Source organism: Salvelinus alpinus, chromosome 31, assembly GCF_045679555.1.
Source record: "Salvelinus alpinus chromosome 31, SLU_Salpinus.1, whole genome shotgun sequence".
NCBI classification, from domain to species: Eukaryota; Metazoa; Chordata; class Actinopteri; order Salmoniformes; family Salmonidae; genus Salvelinus; species Salvelinus alpinus.
Window position 1 is genome coordinate 14,368,819 of NC_092116.1, and position 25,130 is coordinate 14,393,948.

The 25,130-nt window shown below is 42.8% G+C and overlaps 2 protein-coding genes across 7 annotated transcripts in view; one reads left to right on the forward strand and one right to left on the reverse strand.

Annotated features, from left to right (window-relative positions):
• The window catches only part of chd3 (chromodomain helicase DNA binding protein 3), a 55,022-nt gene extending 49,230 nt beyond the window's left edge, over positions 1-5,792 (forward strand). For all 6 annotated transcript variants that reach the window (XM_071378976.1, XM_071378979.1, XM_071378975.1 and 3 more), the window contains exon 39: positions 5,342-5,792. In XM_071378976.1, coding sequence (XP_071235077.1) covers positions 5,342-5,442 — 101 coding nt within the window. In that variant the 3' untranslated portion in view covers positions 5,443-5,792. The remainder of the gene's footprint in view (positions 1-5,341) is intronic.
• A 3,264-nt stretch (positions 5,793-9,056) lies between these two features.
• On the reverse strand, positions 9,057-18,818 carry tnfsf12 (TNF superfamily member 12). Its single transcript, XM_071378982.1, has 6 exons — positions 18,038-18,818; positions 16,259-16,340; positions 13,171-13,227; positions 12,922-12,945; positions 11,413-11,543; positions 9,057-11,268 (listed from the first exon to the last, which is right to left on the reverse strand). Exons 1-6 carry the CDS (start codon positions 18,236-18,238, stop codon positions 11,002-11,004), a joined length of 762 nt encoding a protein of 253 aa, XP_071235083.1. The 5' UTR covers positions 18,239-18,818; the 3' UTR covers positions 9,057-11,001.
• Between the last annotated feature and the right edge of the window lie 6,312 nt (positions 18,819-25,130).

Consider the following 25,130-nt stretch of genomic DNA (forward strand, 5'->3'; position numbering starts at 1 on the left):
TCTGGCCACTCTACCATAAAGGCCTGATTGGTGGAGTGCTCCAGAGATGGCTGTCCTTCCGGAAGGTTCTCCCATCTCCACAGAGGAACTCTTGGTCACCACCCTGACCATGGCCCTTCTCCCCCGATAGCTCAGTTTGGCTGGGCGGCCAGCTCTAGGAAGAGTCTTGGGGGATCCAAAGTTCTTCCACTTAAAATGTATGGAGGCCACCGTGTTTTTGGGGACCTCCAATGCTGCAGAAATGTTCTGGTACTCATCCCCAGATCTGTTCCTTCACACAATGCTGTCTCGGAGCTCTACGGCCAATTCCTTCGGCCTCAAGGCTTGGTTTTTGCTCTGACATGCAATGTCAACTGTGGGACCTTATCTAGACAGGTGTGTGCCTTTCCAAATCATGTCCAATCAATTGAACTTACCACAGGTGGACTCCAATCAAGTTGTGGAAACATCTCAAGGATGATCAATGGAAACAGGATGCACCTGAGCTCAATTTCGAATCTCACAGCAAAGGGTCTGAATACGTATGTAAATAAGGTATTTCTGTTTTTGTTTTTTTATATACATTTTCAAACATTTCTAAAAACCTGTTTTTGCCTTGTGATTACGGGGTATTATGTGTAGATTGCTGTGAAAAAAACATATTTAATACATTTTAGAATAAGGCTGTAACGAAATAAAATGTGGAAAAAGTGAAGGGGTCTGAATACTTTGAGAATGCACTGTATATGTGAACACACACACACACACACACACACACACACACACACACACACACACACACACACACACACACACACACACACACACACACACACACACACACACAAATCCATACATCACACATCTCTGACAGTGTAATTGTGGATATTCTTGTATGTTATCCTAAGTGGAGCTGCAAGTCTCTCTCCAAGACTGCTCTCGTCCTAAATGGACAACTATAAATCCCTGTGAACTCCAAAACCTCTGCTGCCTGCGCTCGTTTGTGTTGCCAGGTCTTCTCCCCCTCCTCTGTTCATGGTTTTCATTTCTCTCTGAGGTGAATGATAGATGCACCAGCGCAGTGTCTGTTTAGACAAGCAGGACAGAACACTCTCTCGCCTTCTCGCCTTTCTCTTCTCCCCCCCTCTCTCTTGCTCTCTCTCATTCTCTCTGATAGGCCAGAAACAGCCGCTTGAACAAAGGAAACACAGGTAGAACAGAATGAACAAGGGATTAGACTACACTCCCGAGGAGGGAGAGAGAGGAAAAATAGAGAGGAGGGGGAGAGATAGGGGAGTGAAGTTGTGAAAGTGCTGGATTGGTGAACAGGCTGACTTTGGAGTCAGAGAGAGAGAGAGAAAAAGAGAAAGGGGGAGGAGGGAGGGAGAAAGATATGTGTGGATCGGTTTCGAGTGAAGTATATGATATGAAAACCTTTATCTTGTAACAGCACAAGTGATCCATTACATTCCCCTCACTCACATTCTCGTTCTCGCTCTCTCTCTCTCTCCCTCTCTACCTCCTCCCGCTGTCTTTCTACATCTCTCTCTTTTATTCTCTAAATTGTTACATCTTTCATCTCCCTGTCTCTCCCTCTGTTTCCTTCTCTCTTCCCCCCCCCCCCCTCCTTCTCCAACTTTCCAGCTTTATTTGTATTACTCGTTATCAGATTTGAACTCACACACACAGTCACACAGCTCTAAGTTAAGTAGTCCGTCTGCCTTCCTTCCCTTGCATTGGCCTCCACTGGGCCACATGCCATACGGTGTCCCCCCCCCCCCCCCCCCCTCAGTCTCTCTCTGGCTGGACGTACAGCAGCCACAGCCACAGCAGCGGTAGTTATCATTATCATCGCACCCATTGCTCTCCTACAGTACGCTATCAGTGCTTTGATCTAGACAGCGGGTGTTATGACAGTGTATGCCTCTCCGGGGCCAGAGACCAGCCGAAGCAGACAGGCCTGGGTCTGTTTGTGATAGACCACCACCTCCAGGAGAGTTTAGCCTCCAGGAGTGAGTTTGAGGTCATGACTACCATCCGTTTAGAACTATGACAGTGAATCTAAAGGGAAATGGATGTATATCTTGTTGTAGGTTTCCTGCGCAAACTAATGACAAGCAGTGTGTGTGTGTACGAGTACATGTGTGTTTTTGTGGTGTCCCCGCAGTTAGCATGTTGGATGGAGGTGAAGGGACAGTAGCAGCAGACTTTATATACCTCAGTTTAGCAGATGCTAGTCTGCTCCGAGACACACGTGTTGGCTTGAGGCTACAGATCTACTTGGCAAGGTGGAAGCTTAAACGCGGTCCTTCCTCTGGATTTGTGGTGTTCCACTACCTATTGGTGTAGTGTGTATGTGTGTGTGTGTGTTTGTGTGCGTGTGTTTTGCAACTGTATTTGTAAGTGTATGCCAGCCCCATATTCCTCAAGCAGACCCCCATTAAGCATCGACTATATAAACTGTTTTTAAGTTCGGTTTTGTTTTATAATTCGTAAGTTTACATACACTTAGGTTGGAGACATTAAAACTTGTTTTTCAACCACTCCACAAATTTCTTGTTAACGAACTATAGTTTTGGCAAGTCGGTTAGGACATCTACTTTGTGCATGGCACAAGTAATTTTTCCAACAATTGTTTACAGACAGATTATTTCACTTATAATTCACTGTATCACAATTCTAGTGGGTCAGAAGTTTACATACACTAAATTGACTGTGCCTTTAAACAGCTTGGAAAATTCCAGAAAATGATGTCATGGCTTTCGAAGGTTCTGATAGGCTAATTGACATCGTTTGAGTCAATTGGAGGTATACCGTGGATGTATTTCAAGGCCTACCTTCAAACTCAGTGCCTCTTTGCTTGACATCATGGGAAAATCAAAGGAAATGAGCCAAGACCTCAGAAAATAAATTGGAAACCTCCACAAGTTTGGTTCATCCTTGGAAGCAATTTCCAAATGCCTGAAGGTACCACGTTCATCTGTACAAACAATAGTACACAAGTATAAACACCATGGGACCACGCAGTTGTCATACCGCTCAGGAAGGAGACGCGTTCTGTCTCCTAGAGATTAACGTACTTTGGTGCGAAAAGTACAAATCAATCCCAGAACAACAGCAAAGGACCTTGTGAAGATGCTGGAGGAAACAGGTACAAAAGTATCTATATCCACAGTAAAAATGAGTCCTATATCGACATAACCTGATAGGCCGCTCAGCAAGGAGGAAGCCCCTGCTCCAACACCGCCATAAAAAAAACAGACTACGGTTTGCAACTGCACATGGGAACAACGATCATACTTTTTGGAGAAATGTCCTCTGGTCTGATGAAACAAAAATATACCTGTTGGGCCATAATGATCATTGTTATGTTTGGAGGAAAAAGGGTGAGGCTTGCAAGCTGAAGAACACCATTCCAACCGTGAAGCATGGGGGTGGCAGCATCATATTGTGGGGGTGCTTTGCTGCAGGAGGGACTGGTGCACTTCACAAAATAGATGACATCATGAGGATGGGAAATTATGTGGATATATTGAAGCAACATCTCAAGACATCAGTCAGGAAGTTAAAGCTTGGTCGCAAATGGTTCTTCCAAATGGACAATGACCACAAGCATACTTCCAAAGTTGTGGCAAAATGGCTTAAGGACAACAAAGTCAAGGTATTGGAGTGGCCATTACAAAGCCCTGACCTCAATCCTATAGAACATTTGTGGGCAGAACTGAAAAAGCGTGTGCGAGCAAGGAGGCCTACAAACCTGACTCAATTACACCAGCTCTGTCAGGAGGAATGTGCCAAAATTCACCCAACTTATTGTGGGAAGCTTGTGGAAGGCTACCCAAAACGTTTGACCCAAGTTAAACAATTTAAAGGCAATGCTACCAAATACTAATTGAGTGTATGTAAACTTCAGACCCACTGAGAATGTGATGAAATAAATGCTGAAATAAATCATTCTCTCTACTATTATTCTGACATTTCACATTCTTAAAATAAAGTGGTGATCCTATCTGACCTAAGACAGGGAATTTTTTACTAGGTTAATTGTCAGGAATTGTGAAAAACGGAGTTGAAATGTATTTGGCTAAGGTGTATGTAAACTTCCGACTTCAGCTGTAGTTTGTGATATTCTGAATGTATATGCCAGCTCGCTCATTAAAAAGGTTGTCATACGTGCTCGGAAGCAAATGGTGTGTATCATTCTGTTCATCAGTGTAGTACGTGCTGTCTCTCTCTCTACCTCTCTTTTTCTCCCCCTCTCTCCCTCTCTTTTTCTCCCCCTCTCTCTCTCCCTCTTTTTCTCCCCCTCTCTCTACCTCTCTTTTTCTCTCCCTCTTTTTCTCCCCCTCTCTCTCTCCCTCTCTTTTTCTCCCTCTCTCTCTCTCTCCCTCTCTCTCACTCCCTCTATCTTGATTTTCTTTTCTCTTTCACACGTTTCCTGATGCTGAGCGTTCAGGGTAAAGATTAAGAGAGTGATAGCGTGTGACATTGTGATCATTCTTGTGGAGGACGGGGCTTTGATTCAGCACAACATGCCTTGACCTCTGTTAATCATGGAATGGAGAAACATTTTAAGTCGAAAATCAAACAAAGTGCAGGGTTTAATGTGTTCTGTCTGTCTGTCTGTCTGTCTGTCTGGGTGGGTGGGTGTGTGTGTGGGTGGGTGTGTGTGCGCGGGCGCGAGTGCTTGTCCAAATGTTTCTGTATATACCGTATGCATGTACGCTGAGCGTGCAAATCATTAGGAACACCTTCCTAATATTGAGTTGCACCCCTTTTGCCTTCAGAACAGCCTCAATTTGTCAGGGCATGGACTCTACAAGGCGTCGAAAGTGTTCCACAGGGATGCTGGTCCATGTTGACTCCAATGCTTCCCACAGTTGTGTCAAGTTGGCTGGTGGACCATTCTTGATACACACGGGAAGCTGTTGAGTGTGAGAAACCCAGCAGCGTTGCAGTTTGATTCAGCACAACATGCCTTAACGTCTGTTAATCATGGAATGGAGAAACATTTTAAGACGGACATCAAACAGTCAAACGGGTGCGCCTGGCACCTACTACCAGACCCCGTTCACAGATACTTAACTCTTTTGTCTTGTCCATTCACCCTCTGAATGGCACACATACACAATCCATGTCTCAATTGTCTCAAGGTTTAAAAATCCTTCATTAACCTGTCTCCTCCCCTTCATCTACACTGATTGAAGAGGATTTACCAAGTGACATCAATAAGGGATCATAGCTGTCATCTGGATTCACCTGGTCAGTCTGTCATGGAAAGGACAGGTGTTCCTAATGTTTTGTACACTCAGTTTATATGGTGTGTGTGTGTGCTCATGTGTGTGTTCTCTTCCCCCTACAGTGTTGAACGGTCCTGTGTCAGTGAAGAAGGAGAGGGAAGCAGAGCAGCTCCTGAGCAGGAGAGACCAGCGCCGTGGAGAGGTCATCTGTATCGACGACTGAACAACATCACTCACTGACCGCACACACACACGTCAACATATATACACACACACACGTCCACATAAACACACACACATCAACATACACACACACACACACCAACACAGAACACACGTAGTACAGTATCCACACTCCGCAGACTGACACTCCCTATGAATACACACTTGTGGTCCATGCTGTCACGTACATACTCACCTGCTCAATCGCTTGTTGTCTGCCTCAAACCAACCAATACTCCTCACAAGCAGCCTACTCATAGAATATCTCCCCTCCAGAACAGTATGGTTCTGTAATCTAGAACCTCCCTCTATCCTAGCATCGCTCACAGACCCCCCCCCCCCCAATACCTAGAACTAATAACTGCTACCACACCTGACCCTTGACCTTTGACCCCCCAAGGGGTCGCTCCAGTGACATGAAACTGCATGATATAACATTGTGAAGATTTTGCTCTTGACACTATTCCTGCCATTCGTCCTGAGAAGCATGCTGTGCTAAAACTCACACAAAAAATGGCGTTATCATGCAAGCTGTGCCTACAGTATTTATTCTAGTGCTGGTTTTATCTCCGAAGCTTGCCGAAAACCATTCATCAATCGCCCCATTGGAGAATTGAATGAGTGAAGTATTACAGGACTCGGGGCTGTGGAAACTCTCAGCCCATTTCCCTTTCATGTTGACCTGATTGTACATGTAGAAATACTGAAATGTCAGTCAGTCCAACCCAACTTAGTATTATGTTGACTGTATGAGTTATAGCTGGTATGCCAGAGGATGTTCTTACAGACCAGGATGAACAGTTTATATCTTTGGTTTTGATTGGTATGAGAGGTCCCAGTGCTTGTTCAGGATAGGCCTCACTCATAGAACTGGTCATAACCTTTCATAGGCAAGTCATACAGTGTTGACCACCCTCAACTACAGTCCTCTCCCCTTGCTCTTTGACCCCCTACGTAGAGCTTACACAGTGCTTTCTGAAAGTATTCAGACCCCTTGACTTTTCCCACATTTTGTTAGGTTACAGCCTTATTCTAAAATTGATTCAATTGTTTTTTCCCTCATCAATCTACACACAATACCCCATAATGACAGAGCAAAAAAAATTGGGGAAATGTTTGCTAATTTATAAAAAATAAAATTTGAAATATCACATTTACATAAGTTTTCAGACCCTTTACTCAGTACTTTGTTGAAGCACCTTTGGCAGCGATTACACACTCGAGTCTTCTTGGGTATGACGCTACAAGCTTGGCACACATGTATTTGGGGATTTTCTCCCATTCTTCTCTGCAGATCCTTTCAAGCTCTGTCAGGTTGGATGGGGAGCGTTCAAGTCCGGGCTCTGGCTGGGCCACTCAAGGACATTCAGAGACTTGTCATGAAGCCACTCCTGCGTTGTCTTGGTTGTGTGCTTAGGGTCGTTGTCCTGTTGGAAGGTGAACCTTCACACCAGTTTGTGCCTCGACACAATCCTGTCTCGGAGCTCTACAGAGAGTTCCTGCGACCTCATGGCTTGGTTTTTGCTCTGACATGCACTGTCAACTGTGGGACCTTATATAGACAGATGTGAGCCTTTCCAAATCATGTCCAATCGAATGAATTTACCACAGGTGGACTCCAATCAAGTTGTAGAAACATCTCAAGGATGATCAATGGAAACACTTGAGCTCAATTTCAATTTATGTAAATAAAGTATTTCTGTTTTTTGGTTTGAAATCATTTGCGAAAAATTCTAAACCTGTTTTCTCATTCATGTCATTATGGGGAATTGTGTGTAGATTGCTGAGGAAATTGTTTTATTTAAACCATCTTAGAATAAGACTGTAAGGTAACAAAATGTGGAAAAAGTCAAGGGGTCTGAATACTTTCCGAATGCACTATATCTCCCTTTCCCTTCCTCCTCCTCTCGATCAATCCTTTCTTTCTTGTTCGTTTTTTTGAGTTTCTCCTTCTTTCTACGAATTCTGTGATATTCTTTGCATATTTAAACTTGTCTCATTCGTGTTCTCTTGTGTTTTTACTCTTGTTAACTTACTTTCTACGAATTCTGTGATTATTATTGTTGTTGTCGACATTGCTGTTGTCTTTGCTGTTGCTATTGAAAAAAAGAGCTTCTACCAAATGAGAGATTGAGAAAACAATAAAATCGTACGTTTTGGTGCACAAATGTACCTCTTATATCAGACGTCTTATAGTCGGAGCATAAAGCAAAGCGAAGAGGTTGAGAACTTCGGAAATAGATATAACATAAAAAAAATAAACATTTCTTGCTTACATTCTAGATTCGGGGCTTGCAAATAACCTATATAATATACTACATATGTAACCCTAAATGCGTTAAGACAAAATTAAACAGTGTACTATCTTACATCAGTTAAAGTACATCAATTCATTATTCTCTGGAAACTCAGAGACTGTTAGTAGAATCAAGTCAACTTTATATACTGTATCCACAAACAGCCTTAAACATAACATAGCTGAAATAAGTGTAAAGAAGTTAAATCTGAATTAAGTCTGAATTAATCGGGAGATGTAAACTCTTTACATGCTAGTTGAAATAGACCACTTTTAGTTAGTTCCCTGGACATATTTCAAATAATTAAAGTAGAAAATGTTCATGTATTTCCTTAAAACCCTGAATACTCCACACTGGTGTTCCAAGTGAAGAGTCTAAACTACATTTCACTGATTATGTTTCGTAGGAAGTGTTTTGCAACCACTTAACTAAAATGGACACTGTCAAATCAGGCACTTCCTCTCTCTTTTCTTGTTCTTTTTTCAGATTTTGTGTTTTGTTTTTAATTCCTCGATATTTTGTGTCACTGTGTACGTTGTGGTGGTGCCGATCGATAAAACAATGAGTGGCAGTTAAACATGTCAATAATAATGCATCTCTTTTTATTTTGAGTTTTGTTTGTAATAAAATCAAATTAAATTTAACAAAATGATGTGATTCGTGGATGGATGCTTGAATAGCAACACAGGAAAACACACGCGCACATTGGGCTGCTGAATCGCCTCCTCTAGCCCTCACATGAGGTCATCCCAGTCTGTCTGCACTGTGTTGTACTGACTCCAGACCTTGAGCTACAGAAGTATGAATCACAGGTGGTGACGACCCAATACACAGTAGTATGTGAGTCATGATTAAAGAACCAGAATAGTGCAGCGTTCCACACATTCTATTTAGCAATACAGTGATGTCATTGGGGGAAGCTGGAGAATAATGGAGGGGTAAGAAGATTTTCTATTTTTTGTTTGTCATATTGTATCATAGAGCAGTAGTAGTCCCTGGCCTGAGTTGAAAGCGAACACAAGGAGATATTAAAAGGGTTTAAAAAGGTTTACCATTTTATGGAAAGTGAGTTTAGAACAACAACCAGCATTGCACACATCATTTCGCAGACACGTACACACACAATATCCCCTTGCTGGTTCTTCAACCTTGACCTACTTTTTTTGACTTCTCAGACAGGCCTCTTTGTGCCAAATAAGGCTTTTTAAGCTGGCAATAAATTTTGACATTTAAAAAAAATAGGAATTGGGGGAGTGAAGTGTTAGGAATTTGATTCCTCAAAAGCGTTCAGCTATTTGGTTCTGGTTGGATTCAGGAAGTGAGAGGTGTGTGTGTGTGTGTGTGTGTGTGTGTGTGTGTGTGTGTGTGTGTGTGTGTGTGTGTGTGTGTGTGTGTGTGTGTGTGTGTGTGTGTGTGTGTGTGTGTGTGTTGGGTTCTGAAAGGGAAATGTTAGATGCAAAACGGGGTAAATGTGAGGTGCAAAAGGGAAGCGGAGAAGGATTAGGAAATCAAACAGGAAATATGTTTACAACACAATAACACACTTTCCACTTGTGATCTAATGATGACAAACTACAGCGCTTTTGAGCTGGAAGCCAGAATTATTTGACTTTGGGGAAGTGAGTTTAGAACAACAACCAGCATTGCAGACATAATTTCGCAAACACGTGCACACACAATATCCTCTCACTGGTTCTTCAACCTTGACCTATGGGTTTGACTCACAAATAGACCTCTTTTTACAAATGAGGTACTTTCCATCTAATGATGAGAAATTAGGACTGTTTTGAACTGAAAACCAGAATTATGTGACTTTTGCATTGTGGTGTATTTGTGTGTGTGTATGTGTGTGCATGTGTGCAAATTGCTGAGTAGAAGCCAATGTGGTCACCCACACACTACTTATAAACCAGAGTAGGAGTGTTAAACCATTCAACCAAACCACCTGCTAGAAACACTCTGTTTGTATTGTCTGTGTTCAAAACATATTGCTGCAAATAGCACGTAAGAGAGCTTGGAATGAGTACAAGTATTGTGATTACAATATACAAAATCATTTATATTTCCACCATGATATACTGTATCTCGACAGGCTAAGCCTTATTTACACATCTACGCAGGGATTCAATCCAATTTAGTCTCATAGCACAGCTCACTATAATGGACTTTTTAAGGTAATTTGCTCGAGCCAATAAGGGGCGATTACTGTGGATGCGATCTTCATGAATTTTGGGGAAAATGCCTTTAAAAGACTCATTGTCGGCTGTTTAGAGTGTTGCTCTATAACGCGTCTTGGAATGAATCCCGGCCCTAGTGCTTCGATGTACAGTCTGAAACTGACAATCATGTAACATATTGCAATGTGATTCGACAGAACATATTGAATATTTGTATCTAAAATGATATATGATAGGCCTATAATGTTAAGAGATTCAGTTTAAAAGATTGAGATGCATAGTCTTAAAGAGTCTCTAGACTGAGAGAAGTTGGTAAGATCATAGGATAGTTTTTTTTTTTTATACGTTCCTGTGTGTGAAAGACATATACGACCCAACTCCTGAGATAACATGGGCAAGGATTACAATGGATGAGAGACTCATAGTTCCAACGTATCCATCCGGCTCATTACTCAGAATCCTTCTCATTCAGTAGTCCACCAGCTTAGCGCCTCAGAGAGGTGCATCATGGGTCAGTTCCCTGCTATGCTCAGGCGAAGTCTGAGAGTCAGGAGGATGAGTTTCACTCCAGACGAGCCCCATCAACTGATCCAGACAACATTCCATGAGTTTTCCTTAAAACAGCAGGGGTAGAATCACTAGGAGAGTCTAGAAGTGCAGAAGTATCCCTTTATAGTCTTCCTTACAGCTTCTGTCTTTGAAGAAGTATCATACAGAGCAGAGGAGGCTGGTGGGGGGGCTATAGGAGGACAGGCTCATTGTAATGGCTGGAAGGAAATAAATGGAACGGTATCAAACATATGGAAACCACGTTCGACTCGGTTCCATTTATTCCATTCCAGCCATTACAATGAGCCAGTCCTCATATAGCTCCTCCCACCAGCCTCCTCTGATACAAAGTGTCTGTAGCGAACATGATCCATAGTTATTCCAATGCTCCAGATCATTGGTCCAGATTTCACAATAAAACAAATGAGGAATGTCACGTTGGTGTGTCTCATTAATACACGGAGTAGGACAAAACGCTTCCTTCAACCATTTTTCCACCCCCTCCATCCTTCCAATATTTCCATCCTCTCCGGCAACTCAGTTGACCTTGAAGAGGCTGAAGTAGTGCTTCCCCGTGGTGTGGAGGCTGAAGCCGGCGCCTGTGATGGCCTGTAGCTCCGCCCCCTTCTCTAGCCGCAGCAGGCCAGACACCTGGCAGGGTTTGAGAAAGTGGAACTGGTGGGATCCGGATGCAGGCGTAGTCCCATAGCCCTCCATGCACTGCAGCTTCTGCTGCGGCTGGCCGCTCTTCACCACCGCCACTTCCAACTTCACCAGCTGAGACTGATTCTCATTGAACAACACCTATGGGAGGGATGGAGGGAGAGAGAGGAGAATTAGAAGTAGAAGAAAAGAGCAGACCAATCGGGGTTTGATTGAGCCTGTGTTGTTTGACAGGGGTAGTTTTGGATGACAGGTGGCACAGGACTACAACTCTCAGAGGCTCACCTGACAGTAGAGGAAGTAGACTCCAGCTCTCTCCACTGTGAAGGTGCCTCTGTCTGTGTTGTACTTCACCGCTTTGCTCATATTCAACTGCTCCGAGTCCGTCCATCCTTTTATCAAGCCATCAGCTCCCACTGAAACACACACATGTTGTGGGGGAGGAACCATTGCACCCATTGACATAAATATAGCAGTATATTATTTTCTCTTTATTTATACTTGTCACGTCCCTGACCTTATTTCCTTTATTTTGTCTTTGTTTAGTATGGTCAGGGCGTGAGTTGGGGTGGGCATTCTATGTTATGTGTTTCTATGTTGGGTTCAATGTATTAGCCTGATATGGTTCTCAATTAGGGGCAGGTGTTTTACGTTTCCTCTGATTGAGAACCATATTAAGGTAGGCTGTTCTCACTGTTTGTTTGTGGGTGATTGTTCCTGTGTCAGTGTTTGTGCCACACGGGACTGTTTCGTTCGTTCGTTCGTTCGTTCGTTCGTTCGTTCGTGTGTACGTTCCTGTTCGTGCATTCTTGTTTTATGTTCTCAAGTACAGGTCTGTTCACATCGTTTTGTTATTTTGTATTTTGTCAAGTGTTCTTCGTGTTCGTCTTTCGCAAATAAATCATTATGTATTCAACCCACGCTGCATATTGGTCCGATCCTTGCTCATCCTCAGACGAGGAGGAGGACGAGCGTTACAATACTGTAGGTTTGTGTGTAGAGGGTCAATTTTGTACAGTTTGTATCATTGTCATGGGGGCAGTGATCTTACAAAACCAATTCCAGAAACCCAGAAGACCCTTTTCGATAATAATTGTCATCCTCAAAAGGTTTTGCAGCTGCACCATCGAGAGCATCCTGACGGGTTGCATCACTGCCTGGTATGGCAACTGCTCGGCCTCTGACCGCAAGGCACTACAGAGGGTAGTGCGTACGGCCCAGTACATCACCAGGGCCAAGCTTGCTGCCATCCAGCACCTCTATACCAGGCGGTGTCAGAGGAAGGCCCTAAAAATTGTTTAAAACTCCAGCCACCCTAGTCATAGACTGTTCTCTCTGCTACCGCACCGCAAGCGGTACCGGAGCGCCAAGTCTAGGTCCAAGAGGCTTCTAAACAGCTTCTACCCCCAAGTCATAAGACTCCTGAACATCTAATCAAATGGCTTCCCAGACTATTTGCATTGCCCCCCCCCCCTTCTATGCTGCTGCTACTCTGTTATTATCTATGCATAGTCAATTTAATAACTCTACCTACATGTACATATTACCTCAATTACCTCGAGTAACCGGTGCCCCCGCACATTGACTCTGTACCGGTACCCCCTGTATATAGCCCCGCTATTGTTATTTACTGCTGCTCTTTAATTATTTGTTATTCTTATCTGTTACAAAAAAGTATTTTCTTAAAACTGCATTGTTAGTTAAGGGCTTGTAAGTAAGCATTTCACTGTAAAGTATTTGGTGCATGTGACAAATAAAATGTGATTTGATTTGATCCACGATCATAAAGCTTACCTTTCTGAACAGACTCTTTGGTTACTAGTGGAAAGAGAGAGAGGGAAAAGGGTAATTAAGATTTTATAACTGTAATCGTATTTGGTGTCGAATCGAAACCACTTCAACAGATGCTACATTATAACACTGTGGGTGCGTTTGAAATGGCACCCTAAACCTTATATAGTGCACTACTTTTGACCAGGGCCCATAGGGAATAGGGTGCTATTTCGGATGCAACCTTTGATGAGGATCTGCCAAGTCACTTACTCTCAAACTGAGAAGCCACTTTCTTTCCATTTCCACTCTTCCCTCTCCCAGTTCCCCCTTGCAGAAGGAAGGAAGAAAGAATATGAGTTAATACGATAGAAGAAAACAATTCAGAGGGATGTTTTTTTTTTTTTTTTAAGTAGAGGAGATAATATCATTGGTCACAGCTGTGGTGTGTGTCGTGGCGACCATAATGTATTAATTTGCAGTTGTCTATCCACCACCTGAATACTCAACCGGCTCTAACAGATGGAGAAGGATTTCATTTCTCCTCTCCTGCTCTGTTCTGATATCTGTCATTTGTACTTCTTGTTCTCAGTAAGTGTAGTCTACTTTCCTCTCTGTCTGTTCTCACTACTTTCTGTGCCAGCTGGAGTAGAGTAAGACAGAAACATAGAGTAGAGTACGAGAGAACAGGGTAAGAGGGAGGAGAGGGCAAGAGATAGATGGAGGGAGAGAGAGAGAGAGAGAGAGAGAGAAAGAGATCAATGGAGGGAAAGAAAGAGGCACACAGAAGGGGACGATAGAAAGAGAGGCACACAGAAGGAGAGAGAACGCAAGAGAGAGAGACAGAAGACAGCTGAGGGAGAGTTAGAGAGAGAGGGAAGGGGGTGGAGAGAGAGGGTGAAAGATGGAGCAAAAGAGAGATAGAGAGAGGTCTTTGGCTGTTCTATGACCCAAATTAACTGTAACGGCCCTGTCAGGAAAACCAGGCAAGAGCAACAGCCAAGGCCACCGTTCAAATAAATACAAATCCATCTTGAAAACTGGGTGATAGATGGATAAGAGGGGGGAGAGAGGGGTAAGACAGGCCTTTTTGTTCTCCAGAGGTTTGTTTTAGCTCCAGTATCAGGCCTGCAGGGAGTGATTCCAGGCCTTAAGCCCATTTCAACTACATTAGACGATACGCAATGTGACGGTCTTATAGAGTTTTAGATCTAATTTGGTTTGATCCTAACGGTCTAGGTTTAGGACATCTCATGTCGTCGGCTGGAGTTTCCAAGATTCAACATGTCAAATCTTTAGCTAAAGTCTTGAGAATGGAAGGATCCATTTAGCCAATCAGAGAGCAGTGCGCTAATGTTCTGTGTTCAGCGAAGCAGCTAGCTAGCTAACCAAGCAGAGAGCTAGCTAGCTATTTTGCTGCACATAGCTAGCCTAGCTTGCTGATATTTATCTGACAAGTAACAAAGTGTACCAAGTTTTTGGTGCATGTATCTCATGACACTTGTTTGCTACAACACCTTGGTACAAAAAGTCTCCAATTTGTTTCATAGTTTTATCAAGTCATTGTAAAGAGGCACGGTTACTGTGGAAATGGTCTCAACTGCATGTCTTGTCTTCTTGATCTGAATGACCTGTCTTTTAATCAGCTGTGGTACAACACAAAATTCTACAACTTGCTAGATTTATCTTGTCTAGTCTCCTGTCGGCTGTTGTATCTGAACTGGTCTTTACACACACCCACACACACTCACTCATTCACTCACACAAACACACAGAAAGTATTCACTATAGGATCAGTTATGTTGGGGGGAAAAACAGCAAACATTGAACACTGGGGGGCTTGGGAATTTAAGCCATTTATCATTTGGCCCATTAGGGGATGTTATTTGAACTGCTTCTGAACTGAACATACAGTACCAGTCAAAGGTTTGGACACACATACTCATTCAAGTTTTTTTTTTACAATGTAGGAAATAGTCAAAATAAAAAACAACATAAAAAAAAATGTATTATCCTTTTTCATAGTCTTGTCTCATTGCTCCAACTCCCATACGGACTCGGGAGAGGCGAAGGTCGAGAGCTCCAAAACACAACCCAACCAAGCAGGACTGCTTCTTGACACAATGCCCACTTAACCCGCTTAACCCAGAAGCACCAATGTGTCAGAGGAAACACCATGCCCCTGGCAAACGTGTCAGCGTGCATTGCACCCGGCCCACCACTGGAGTCACTAGTGCGCGATGGGACAAGAACATCCCTGCCAGCCAAACCCTTGAATGAGTAGATGTGTCCAGACTTTTGACTGATACTGTACATCAACTCTTAAAGTGTCACTCCAGTCTCCGTTTCACCGAATTCAACACCTGATTTACTTAAGAAAAGGCACATCTCCATAGTTGGTTCAGGTAAGTCATGACATAGCACAAGTGGGGGGGATTTACTCTTTTGTTCTCTATTGCTCCTCTATTGTTCCTCAAGCAAGGGGGAGGCCGATGACATCACAACTTCCCATCAGACCAACTCCTTGAATGCCCTACTACTCCTTGAATTTTCAGTTTTGTCTAAAAAACAGTAATTTTCTCAAAACATCTTTTTTTTACCCTTTCGTGTGTGTACTTTACTGTATTTACTATATTATACTGTATTTATATTCAACAGGAAAAGTTCCTAAATCACTGGAGGACGTCTTTAAGTCTTGAGTAGCACTCCTAACAAATTGACCCAAGTTTACTATTGGCCATCCTCAGCATTATTTCATGATACACACTATTTAGAGATGAAAATGTGCACTACCTAGCCTATATATGACTGCTTAATCATAAAAAAATCGCCAAATCATAGCTGTTGTCAGTCTCGTCAGGAGCAAAATCATTTTAAGTCCCTGAAGCGTGCAACGTTGTCTCCCTCCTCTTGCCAGATGGTTTCTCCAGGTTCTCGTCAGTCCAGAGCAGACCTGTAATTTCTGCATCAGTCATCCAGCTGCCTACTGTTTCCTGTGTCGACTTTTAGCAGCGGGCAGCAAGTGACCACAGGGCCTAACCAAGGTGCCATGCAGAGCCAAGATTCCCCTGGTCTGGTCGCTGTAGTTAAATGCTGCTCCAGCTCCGCAAAAACACAGAGCAGAGCACCATCGATGAGATCTATCTTATCTGTTTGGTTATTGTTGATTATGAATTGCATGTATGATGATGGGGATACAGAGAAAGAGGCATTGTCTGTAGTAGAGTGTAATTGAGGTGTAGTGCTATTTGGATCCTTTTTTTGCTTCCATGCACAAATAGTCTCACACATACACACATACACACACACACACATCAGCATGCAGGCATGCCAGCGCACACGCACACACACAGGCATGTACCATCTCTTTTCACCCTTTGCCCCACCAGCAACTCTCTCTTCTCCATGATGAGTTGGACAATGGCCTTACGCTGAGTGTTCACCTGTTGCACAGAGAGAGCGAGACAGAGAGAGAGAGAGAGAGAGAGAGAGAGAGAGAGAGAGAGAGATAAAAAAAAAGAGAAAGACAGGCAGAGCAAGAAATCAAGAAAGTGAAAGAAAGAGAGAGAGAATGGAACCGTCAGAGAGACCATTGAGTATTCAAATTGGCTCCCGCTGCAAATTTACACAGACAAATGATTTCAGCAAAACCACATAAACAAATAGTCTTCCAGTATCTGGCAGTATCACGCTGTAACTCCAAGGCTTAGAATAGGTCAACCACTTCCGCCTAAACTGGTTGTGACAACTAATGCGTGTTTTTAGTGCCCGCATTCCTCACATTTCTTAACTCCCTTTCTTAACTTCCCTGCTGAGACTGAGAAGCAGGAAGAAAAAAAAATCGCTGTGCTAAAATTTGTCAAGCTAGCAAAGTGAACTCGTACTTTATGAAGTACTGGGGCCTGCCGTATATATGCCAAAGAGGAGGAAGTAGGTTTCAATATATAGCTAGTGTGTCGGTGCGTGCGGCCTATGGGGTGGTTTAGATGTACTCAGGTCTGCCTGGACTAGAGGTTACATTTATTGGGGACTTGAACTGTCCCAGGCCAGCTCATTGAGTGCTTGCAAAAAGTATCAACAGATGGCAGTCAGGTCACTGGTAGCCTACTGTCAGACACACCATGAGTGATATTGAGTGCATGTGTATTCAGTGCATAAGTAGACTATTTGAGGATGCACATGCATAATGTATTATTAATAAGGATGAGTTTTGAATGAATGAAAAGATCAGCCACTTGTGTTAAAAGTCCAGTGCAGGGTGCATTGTTACAATGTAATGCAGTGTGCATTACAATGATGTATAGAAATAATTGTACTATGCATTTGAAAGCAATACTTTCACCTGCAGAATTCTACCACCTGTGGTAGCCTAGCCGACCTGCAATTAGTAGGCTGTACATGTTGCACGTCGCTTAACCACAGTAAAGTCTACTCTGTTTTACGCAGTTCAACACTTCAGTTCAGTGCACAGTCAGTTGGCTATAATGCGCGCTCGAGCCAAGAAGTCAAGGGATTCCAGTAAATTGGGCTAAAATTGGAACACAACTGGCAGTAGAACGATTAATCTTGGCAGAGAAACTATAAGCAATAACTCCACGGCTTGAGCACACTTATTTGTACGCAATAAAATTGCCTCTAGAGCATTCCCCAGAATGCGCAGGTCACCAGCAGAGAAGCGGCCCGCTATTTGTGTACAATTTAACGCCACAAAGCTTGGGCGTAGAGGGGGGAATTAAAATATGGCTCTGCATTTTCCTTAGCCCCCACGAGGGTTCCCGTAACCACCGGTCAGCAGAGGCAAAGAAGTTGTGTAACAGCCACTTCAACTGCTTCAAATTGTTATTATGGAAATAATAACTTGGAGTAGGCCTACAGAGTGAGAGCGTGCGTAATTTACAATGACAAGACCAAGACGAATTGATGCACACATGCTACGTTAGCGTTGCTACAAAATCCGAATGTGTAATATACATGTATTATACATGTTGGCCTAACAACACCCGTGACAATATATCCTCCAAACACCGGCTTCTCGGGCATTATCACTTAAATAACCGATGATAGTGTGGAAAGCATGGAATGCAAATTTACCTCGTAAAATTGTAAAAAAGTATAATAATGACATAGCATGGCTACTTACTTGCTCCAATCGGTCTTGCAGAGTTTTAACGGACTGGGACAGGTCCAGCGTCTGTCTCCAGGTCCACGCCGTAAATAGTGCGCTGCAGGCGGCGAGCGACAGAGCCACCATGGCCATGAATACCCAGACGAAGCGAAGTTTGCGCACTTTTCTCCTCTGCAGAATTCGATGCATGGTCGTTCCACATTCCCCGGCTATCATTGCAGACTATTCGAAGTGTTCATGTTAACTTCATTCCAGCGACACATGTTTCCCTTCTTGGTGAAATCAAATCCAAATGCTCACATTTTCGACAAGGCGCGCAAGTGTTATTGCCCGCAGTAACAAATGAGATCTCAACAGCCCTATTGATAAAAGTTAAAGTCATGTGAAAGATTAAATCATTCCATGGGTTTCAAATCAACAATTAAATAGCCATTAATGTTGCTTTAATCAATGCATTTAATCAGACGAAATATCGTTGGACTGTCTGGCTTGCAGGTCGTATTCAAATGCGCTATGTTGAGTAATATGCACCCCGGGTGCAACGAAATATGTATTTTACATCCACTAGGATTGCATCCTTCTGCCACTTGATTCGTTGAGTCAACTTCCTTGTCTTCCCCTTGCCTTTGCAGCCTTCCCGGGGGTCATTTCTGGCATAGACCACGTATGATCTTGCACACTTTCGCATGAGCTTTTCTTCTCCAGGAAAGAGATTTCAGTGCAGTGCACCCGTCGTGTGCCAGACGCCCGCACGGATGCAAAGCCTCAGCCCACAACTTGAATGCACTCTCAAAAGCCACTAAGTAACTATTAAAGCATTGGTCACACTATATTTGCTTCATTGCCCAAATCAAAATACCGAGCTGAATCAACTTGTTGCAGGGAGGGAAGAACTGAAGGCTATTAGAATATACCGATGGACTGAACTAATCCAAGTGTCCACAAGGTGGCTCTGTTGTATAGGGCAAGGTGCTACCCGCAGGCTCTGCGTGACCTGGGGTGTAGTCATTAGTCCAAACCGTTGCAAACAGTTGCGTGTTTGCAACGAACATAAGAGTTTCTATTGGACTAATTCAGGTAGGTCCCTCCCAGTTTCGTTCCGTTTGATTTATGTTTCGTTTCTAGTGGTTATACCCCTGGATCGCACTCTCACAGCCTTCAATGAGTGTTTGTGTGTATCATGGCCAAAAATAGATTGTCTATCAATGGAACTATATATTTAAGTGTAGAGTGCAAGTACCATATACCACAGGGTCTAATGTGAGCAGCCCATTATACCAGTAGATAGGTGTACATATTTGTGGCCATTCTGTCAAAATAGCCTATTCTACAGAATAACTCTATGTCATTATATATTTAATGACAAGGATTATACACTACATGACCAAAAGTAGTTGGACACCTGATCGTTGAACATCTCATTCCAAAATCATGGGCATTGATATTTTTCAATAGCTGGAGTTGGGCCATGGGAATATATAGAATGATAAAACCATTTTACAATAAAGTTATTTATGTCCCCCAGTGAGGAGTGGGTCAATAATAAAAGGAAACAAATAAAAATTGATACCATATTATGAGCACACAACTGTATTGGCACACCACTTTATTCAATAGTGTGTAACATACACAACAAATAGCTTATTTAATGTAGTATGCAATGTAACACTAAGGTTCTTGCGGTGATTTCAAAGTGTAACAGGTTGACAGTTTTACTTAGTGACAAAAGAAGTGGGGATGGACGAGTGGATTTAGTTTAAAACGCCAATGTTTTATAGATCTCTTGAATGAAAATATGTTTGATCTTTATTTTTTTAAATCTAGAGATTAATGGATGATATGCAAGAACACTTAGGTCAACTAAAAATAGCATTCGCTTACAGTTCTGTTAATGGCATTTTCCATCAACAATAAATTACGTTATTCACCATCAACCTAGAAACCAAGCAAAAACAATCAAGCAAAGCAATTACATTCAATTCAGTGATAAAGCTACAAGTAGATTAAAGATCAATCTTACCTATTATATGAATGTACCACGATGATTGCCTGGATATGTAACTTAGAAAGCTGTCCAGTGTAGAGTAATGATGATGATGTTGTGGACTGGGCTCCAAGCCAGATCCCCAGAAGGCATAATAGCTCAATTTACTATAAAACACTTTGTTCATAAATCACCATTGCAAATTGCAAGCCTTGGTTTGTCGTATTTGCTTAAAGTAGCAGCCTAAGATTGCAGAAATGATAAACTAACCTGAACAGGCATTCAATACTGTTGAAGGTGAAACAAGTATCAATCACAAAAATCACATTGTGCTTCATGACAAAGACAATTGTACAGTACTTAATCATCATAATCATCTGGTTGGTGTTTTAGACAGGTGATTGTATAGTGTCTTTGGTTCCTGTTTACCAGATTTCTCACATAATATCAACAGTTTAGGCAGGGACAAGTGCTATGGGGTCACAGATAAACATTACTGTACACACAAGTAATATCAAAACACTAGTCGGGGCCTTGTTGGTTCATCAACAACCATTTTACATTGCATTGGCCTCGTTCCAACACTTAGGAAATGTATCCTGTCTTCCTCATTTCCTTGAAGGTAATCACTGATCTGGCGAGAACTATGCAAAGAAATCTCACATTTTCTCAGTCCTATTCAATCATATTAGATCAGTTCAGGGAAGAAGGAGGAAAGGAAAGGTACATTTTCAACTATTGGAGCGGGGCCTTTGAGTTGGTTCTTTATTCCTGCACGTGTTCCAGGTTGACCTCAGTATTGCAGAGGGTAGGTGTCCCCCTGGCCTAGTTGTTCCAGTTGTTCCCCTCAGAGCTCATGCAGTGGTACCCCATGTCTGCCGACATGTCAAAACACCCCTGGTTAAAGTAGAACTCCAGAGATGGTTAATTCCAGTCCAGCATAACAAAGTTGAGCTGGGTGCAGCTGGCGGCCAGGGCCAACTACAGTACAGGGGTAGGGGGGTGTGTGTGTGTGTGTGTGTGTGTGTGTGTGTGTGTGTGTGTGTGCGTGCGTGCGAAGGAAAAGAGGAGAGAGAAAAAGGTCAAAGAAAGTCCCTTGAAGAGGAAACACTAATAAAAAAGAATAAAATAAACAGACATGTTTGCACATAAATAATCACAGAGATGTACACACTCAGCTAAATATAGCAGAGCATACAGTGCCTTGCAAAAGTATTCATCCCCCTTAGCGTTTTTCCTATTTTGTTGCATTACAACCTGTAATTTCAATGGATTTTTATTTGGATTTAATGTAATGGACATATGCAAAATAGTTTAAATTGGTGAAGTGAAATGGAAAAAATAACTTGTTTCAAAAAATTATTACATTTTTTGTGGGAAAACTGCCGCGTGCATATGTATTCACCCCTTTGCTATGAAGCCCCTAAATAAGATCTGGTGCAACCAATTACCTTCAGAAGTCACATAATTAGTTAAATAAAGTCGACCTGTGAGCAATCTAAGTGTAACCGATGTGAAATGGCTCGCTAGTTAGCGGCGGTGCGCGCTCAATCGATGACGTCACTCTCTCTGAGACCTGAAGTAGTTGTTCCCCTTGCTCTGCAAGGGCCGGGGCCTTTGTGGCGCGATGGGTAACGATGCTTCGTGGGTGACTGTTGTTGATGTGTGCAGAGGGTCCCTGGTTCAAGCCCAGGTAGGGGCGAGGAGAGGGATACTGTTACATAAGTGTCACATGATCTGTCACATGATCTCAGTTTATATACACCAAGGAGCTCTCCAAACAGGTCAGGGACAAAGTTGTGGAGAAGTACAAATCAGGGTTGGGTTATAAAAAAATATCCAAAACTTTGAACTTCCCACGGAGCACCATTTACATCCATTATTAAAATGGAAAGAATATGGCATCACAACAAACCTGCCAAGAGAGGGCCGCCCACCAAAACTCATGGACCAGGCAAGGAGGGCATTAATCAAAGAGGCAACACAGACAACAAAGATAACCCTGAAGGAGCTGCAAAGCTCCACAGCGGAGACTGGAGTATCTGTACATAGGACCACTTTAAGCCATACACTCCACAGAGCTAGTCTTTACGGAAGAGTGGCCAGAAAAAAGCCATTGCTTAAAGAAACAAGTTTGGTGTTTGCCAAAAGGCATGTGTGAGACTCCCCAAACATATGGAAGAAGATACTCTGGTCAGATGAGACTCAAATTTAGCTTTTTGGCCATCAAGGAAAACACTATTTCTGGTGCAAACCCAACACATCTCATCACCCTGAGAACATCATCCCCACAGTGAAGTATGGTGGTGGCAGCATCATGCTGTGGAGATGTTTTTCATCGGCAGGAACTGGAAAACTGGTCAGAATTGAAGGAATGATGGATGGCGCTAATCTAACCGATGTGAAATGGCTATCTAGTTAGCGGTGGTGCGCGCTAATAGCGTTTCAATCGGTGACGTCACTTGCTCTGAGACCTTGAAGTAGTGGTTCCCCTTGCTCTGCAAGGGCCGCGGCTTTTGTGGAGCGATGGGTAACGATGCTTCGTGGGTGACTGTTGTTGATGTGTGCAGAGGGTCTCTGGTTCGCGCCCGGGTCGGGGTGAGGGGACGGACTGTTACAATAAATACAGGGAAATTCTTGAGGGGAAACCTGTTTCTGTCTTCCAGAGATTTGAGACTGTGTTGGAGGTTCACCGTCCAGCAGGACAATGACCCTAAGCATACTGCTAAAGCAACACTCGAATGGTTTAAGGGAAACATTTAAATGTCTTGGAATGGCCTAGTCGAAGCCCAGACCTCAATCCAATTGAGAATCTGTGGTATGACTTAAAGATTGCTGTACACCAGCGAAACCCATCCAACTTGAAGAAGCTGGAGCAGTTTTGCCTTGAAGAATGGACAAAAATCCCAGTGGCTAGATGTGCCAAGCTTATAGAGACATACCCCAAGAGACTTGCAGCTGTAATTGCTGCAAAAGGTGGCTCTACAAAGTATTGACTTTGGGGGGGGGTGAATAGTTATGCACGCTCAAGTTCTGTTTTTTTGCCTTATTTCTTGTTTGTTTCACAAAAAATATTTTGCATCTTCAAAGTGGTAGGCATGTTGTGTAAATCAAACTATATAAACCCCCCAAAAATCAATTTTAATTCCAGGTTGTAAGGCAACAAAATATGAAAAATGCCAAGGGGGGTGAATACTTTCGCAAGCCACTGTACATGGATGACAACAATAATGCACGTGTACCATGAGAAAAAATGGCTTTAGCGGTGTCAATACATCAACAGAACAGAAACATAGCCAGAGGGTTCACTTTCATGACAAATGCAACACCAGGACAGCATCAATTACCTGAGCTACTTTGCACATGAGTCCCTTCCTGATACCTTTACCTGTGATACGAAAACAGACAGGCCAGCATCCCGGAGTCGCCTCTTCACTGTTGACGTTGAGACTGGTGTTTTGCGGGTACTATTTAATGAAGCTGCCAGTTGAGGACTTGTGAGGCGTCTGTTTCTCAAACTAGACACTAATGTTCTTGTCCTCTTGCTCAGTTGTGCACCGGGGCCTCGCACTCCTCTTTTTATTCTGGTTAGAGTCAGTTTGCGCTGTTCTGTGAAGGGAGTAGTACACAGCGTTGTACGAGATCTTCAGTTTCTTGGCAATTTCTCGCATGGAATAGCCTTCATTTCTCAGAACAAGAATAGACTGATGAGTTTCAGAAGAAAGTCCTTTGTTTCTGGCCAGTTTGAGCCTGTAATCAAACCCACAAATGCTGATGCTCCAGATACTCAACTAGTCTAAAGAAGGCCAGTTTTATTGCTTCTTTAATCAGGACAACAGTTTTCAGCTGTGCTAACATAATTGCAAAAGGGTTTTTTAATGATCAATTAGCCTTTTAAAATGATTAACTTGGATTAGCTAACACAACGTACCATTGGAACACAGGAGTGATGGTTGCTGATAATGGGCCTCTGTACGCCTATATAGATATTCCATAAAAAATCATCAGTTTCCAGCTACAATAGTTATTTACAACATTAACAATGTCTACACTGTATTTCTGATCAATTTGATGTTTTTTTTAATGGATTTTTTTAAATTTTTGCTTTTCTTTCAAAAACAAGTGACCCCAAACTTTTGAACGGTAGTGTATGTATGAAAATAACCTCAAATAAAAAGGTGACATTCTGTACTGTCAGTTCATATAAAACATTTGATATCAAATCCAAAATGCTGGACTATAGAGCCAAACCAAAAGTGTTACCTTCACTGTTCAAATAAATACGTAGGGGACACACACACACACACACACACACACACACACACACACACACACACACACACACACACACACACACACACACACACACACACACACACACACACACACACACACACACACACACACACACACACACACACAGAGAGAGAGAATCCATAAAGACAGAGTAATAGATGTGAAGAGGTGGCTGTTAGGAATATTAACCAGGTGGCCAACGGCAACCAGGCGGCTTCTGCTCTGAATGTGGAAAAAGAGACGTGTCATGGAAGGAAAAGAGAGACTGGCAGTCGTTGAAATGCATAATGTTCTCATTCTGGTGGTCTCATAAAAATATGTTAGGCCTCTTACATAATGAGTGGCCAGAGAGAGAGCAGAGTCAGCACTGACGGTTGACGATTAAGTAGCAGAAAGAGAGCGAATTAACATATGGAGCCAGCCTGGTAACTATGATGGGGAGGATAGATTGAGAAGATAGTTAGTTGTTCTCTCACCCTCTGATGTTCGGGTACTTCTGCAATGATACCGTGAAATAATGTTTTTTTGTGAATGCATCCTGCTCCAAATCTGGAGGGGAGAGTTGACAAAGACGCAGGACAGGAAGGGTTAACGGTGTAAACTGTTTACAGAGCTAGAACTCAACTCATCATTAGGGGGCTTGAGTGATGGATAAAGTACTGATTTAATAGCACATCGATTCAGATTGTTTTTTTGATAGATATTGATGGATAAGGTTGAATTATTCTACCTTTCTGTGTAACTTTCATTTGGTCCAATACTTTCTCGTATTCAGCCAGCTCCCGAGGACACACGAGGACATAAAATTCACATTAGGCCTAACAAAAT

Coding starts and splice junctions, on each gene's coding strand:
- tnfsf12 (XM_071378982.1), bottom strand. CDS start 18,238: ATGATAGCCGGGGAATGTGGAACGACCATGCATCGAATTCTGCAGAGG. Junction 16,341..18,037: donor TGCAAGACCGATTGGAGCAA/GTAAGTAGCCAT, acceptor TCTGTGCAACAG/GTGAACACTCAGCGTAAGGC. Junction 12,946..13,170: donor AGTGGCTTCTCAGTTTGAGA/GTAAGTGACTTG, acceptor TCTTTCCACTAG/TAACCAAAGAGTCTGTTCAG.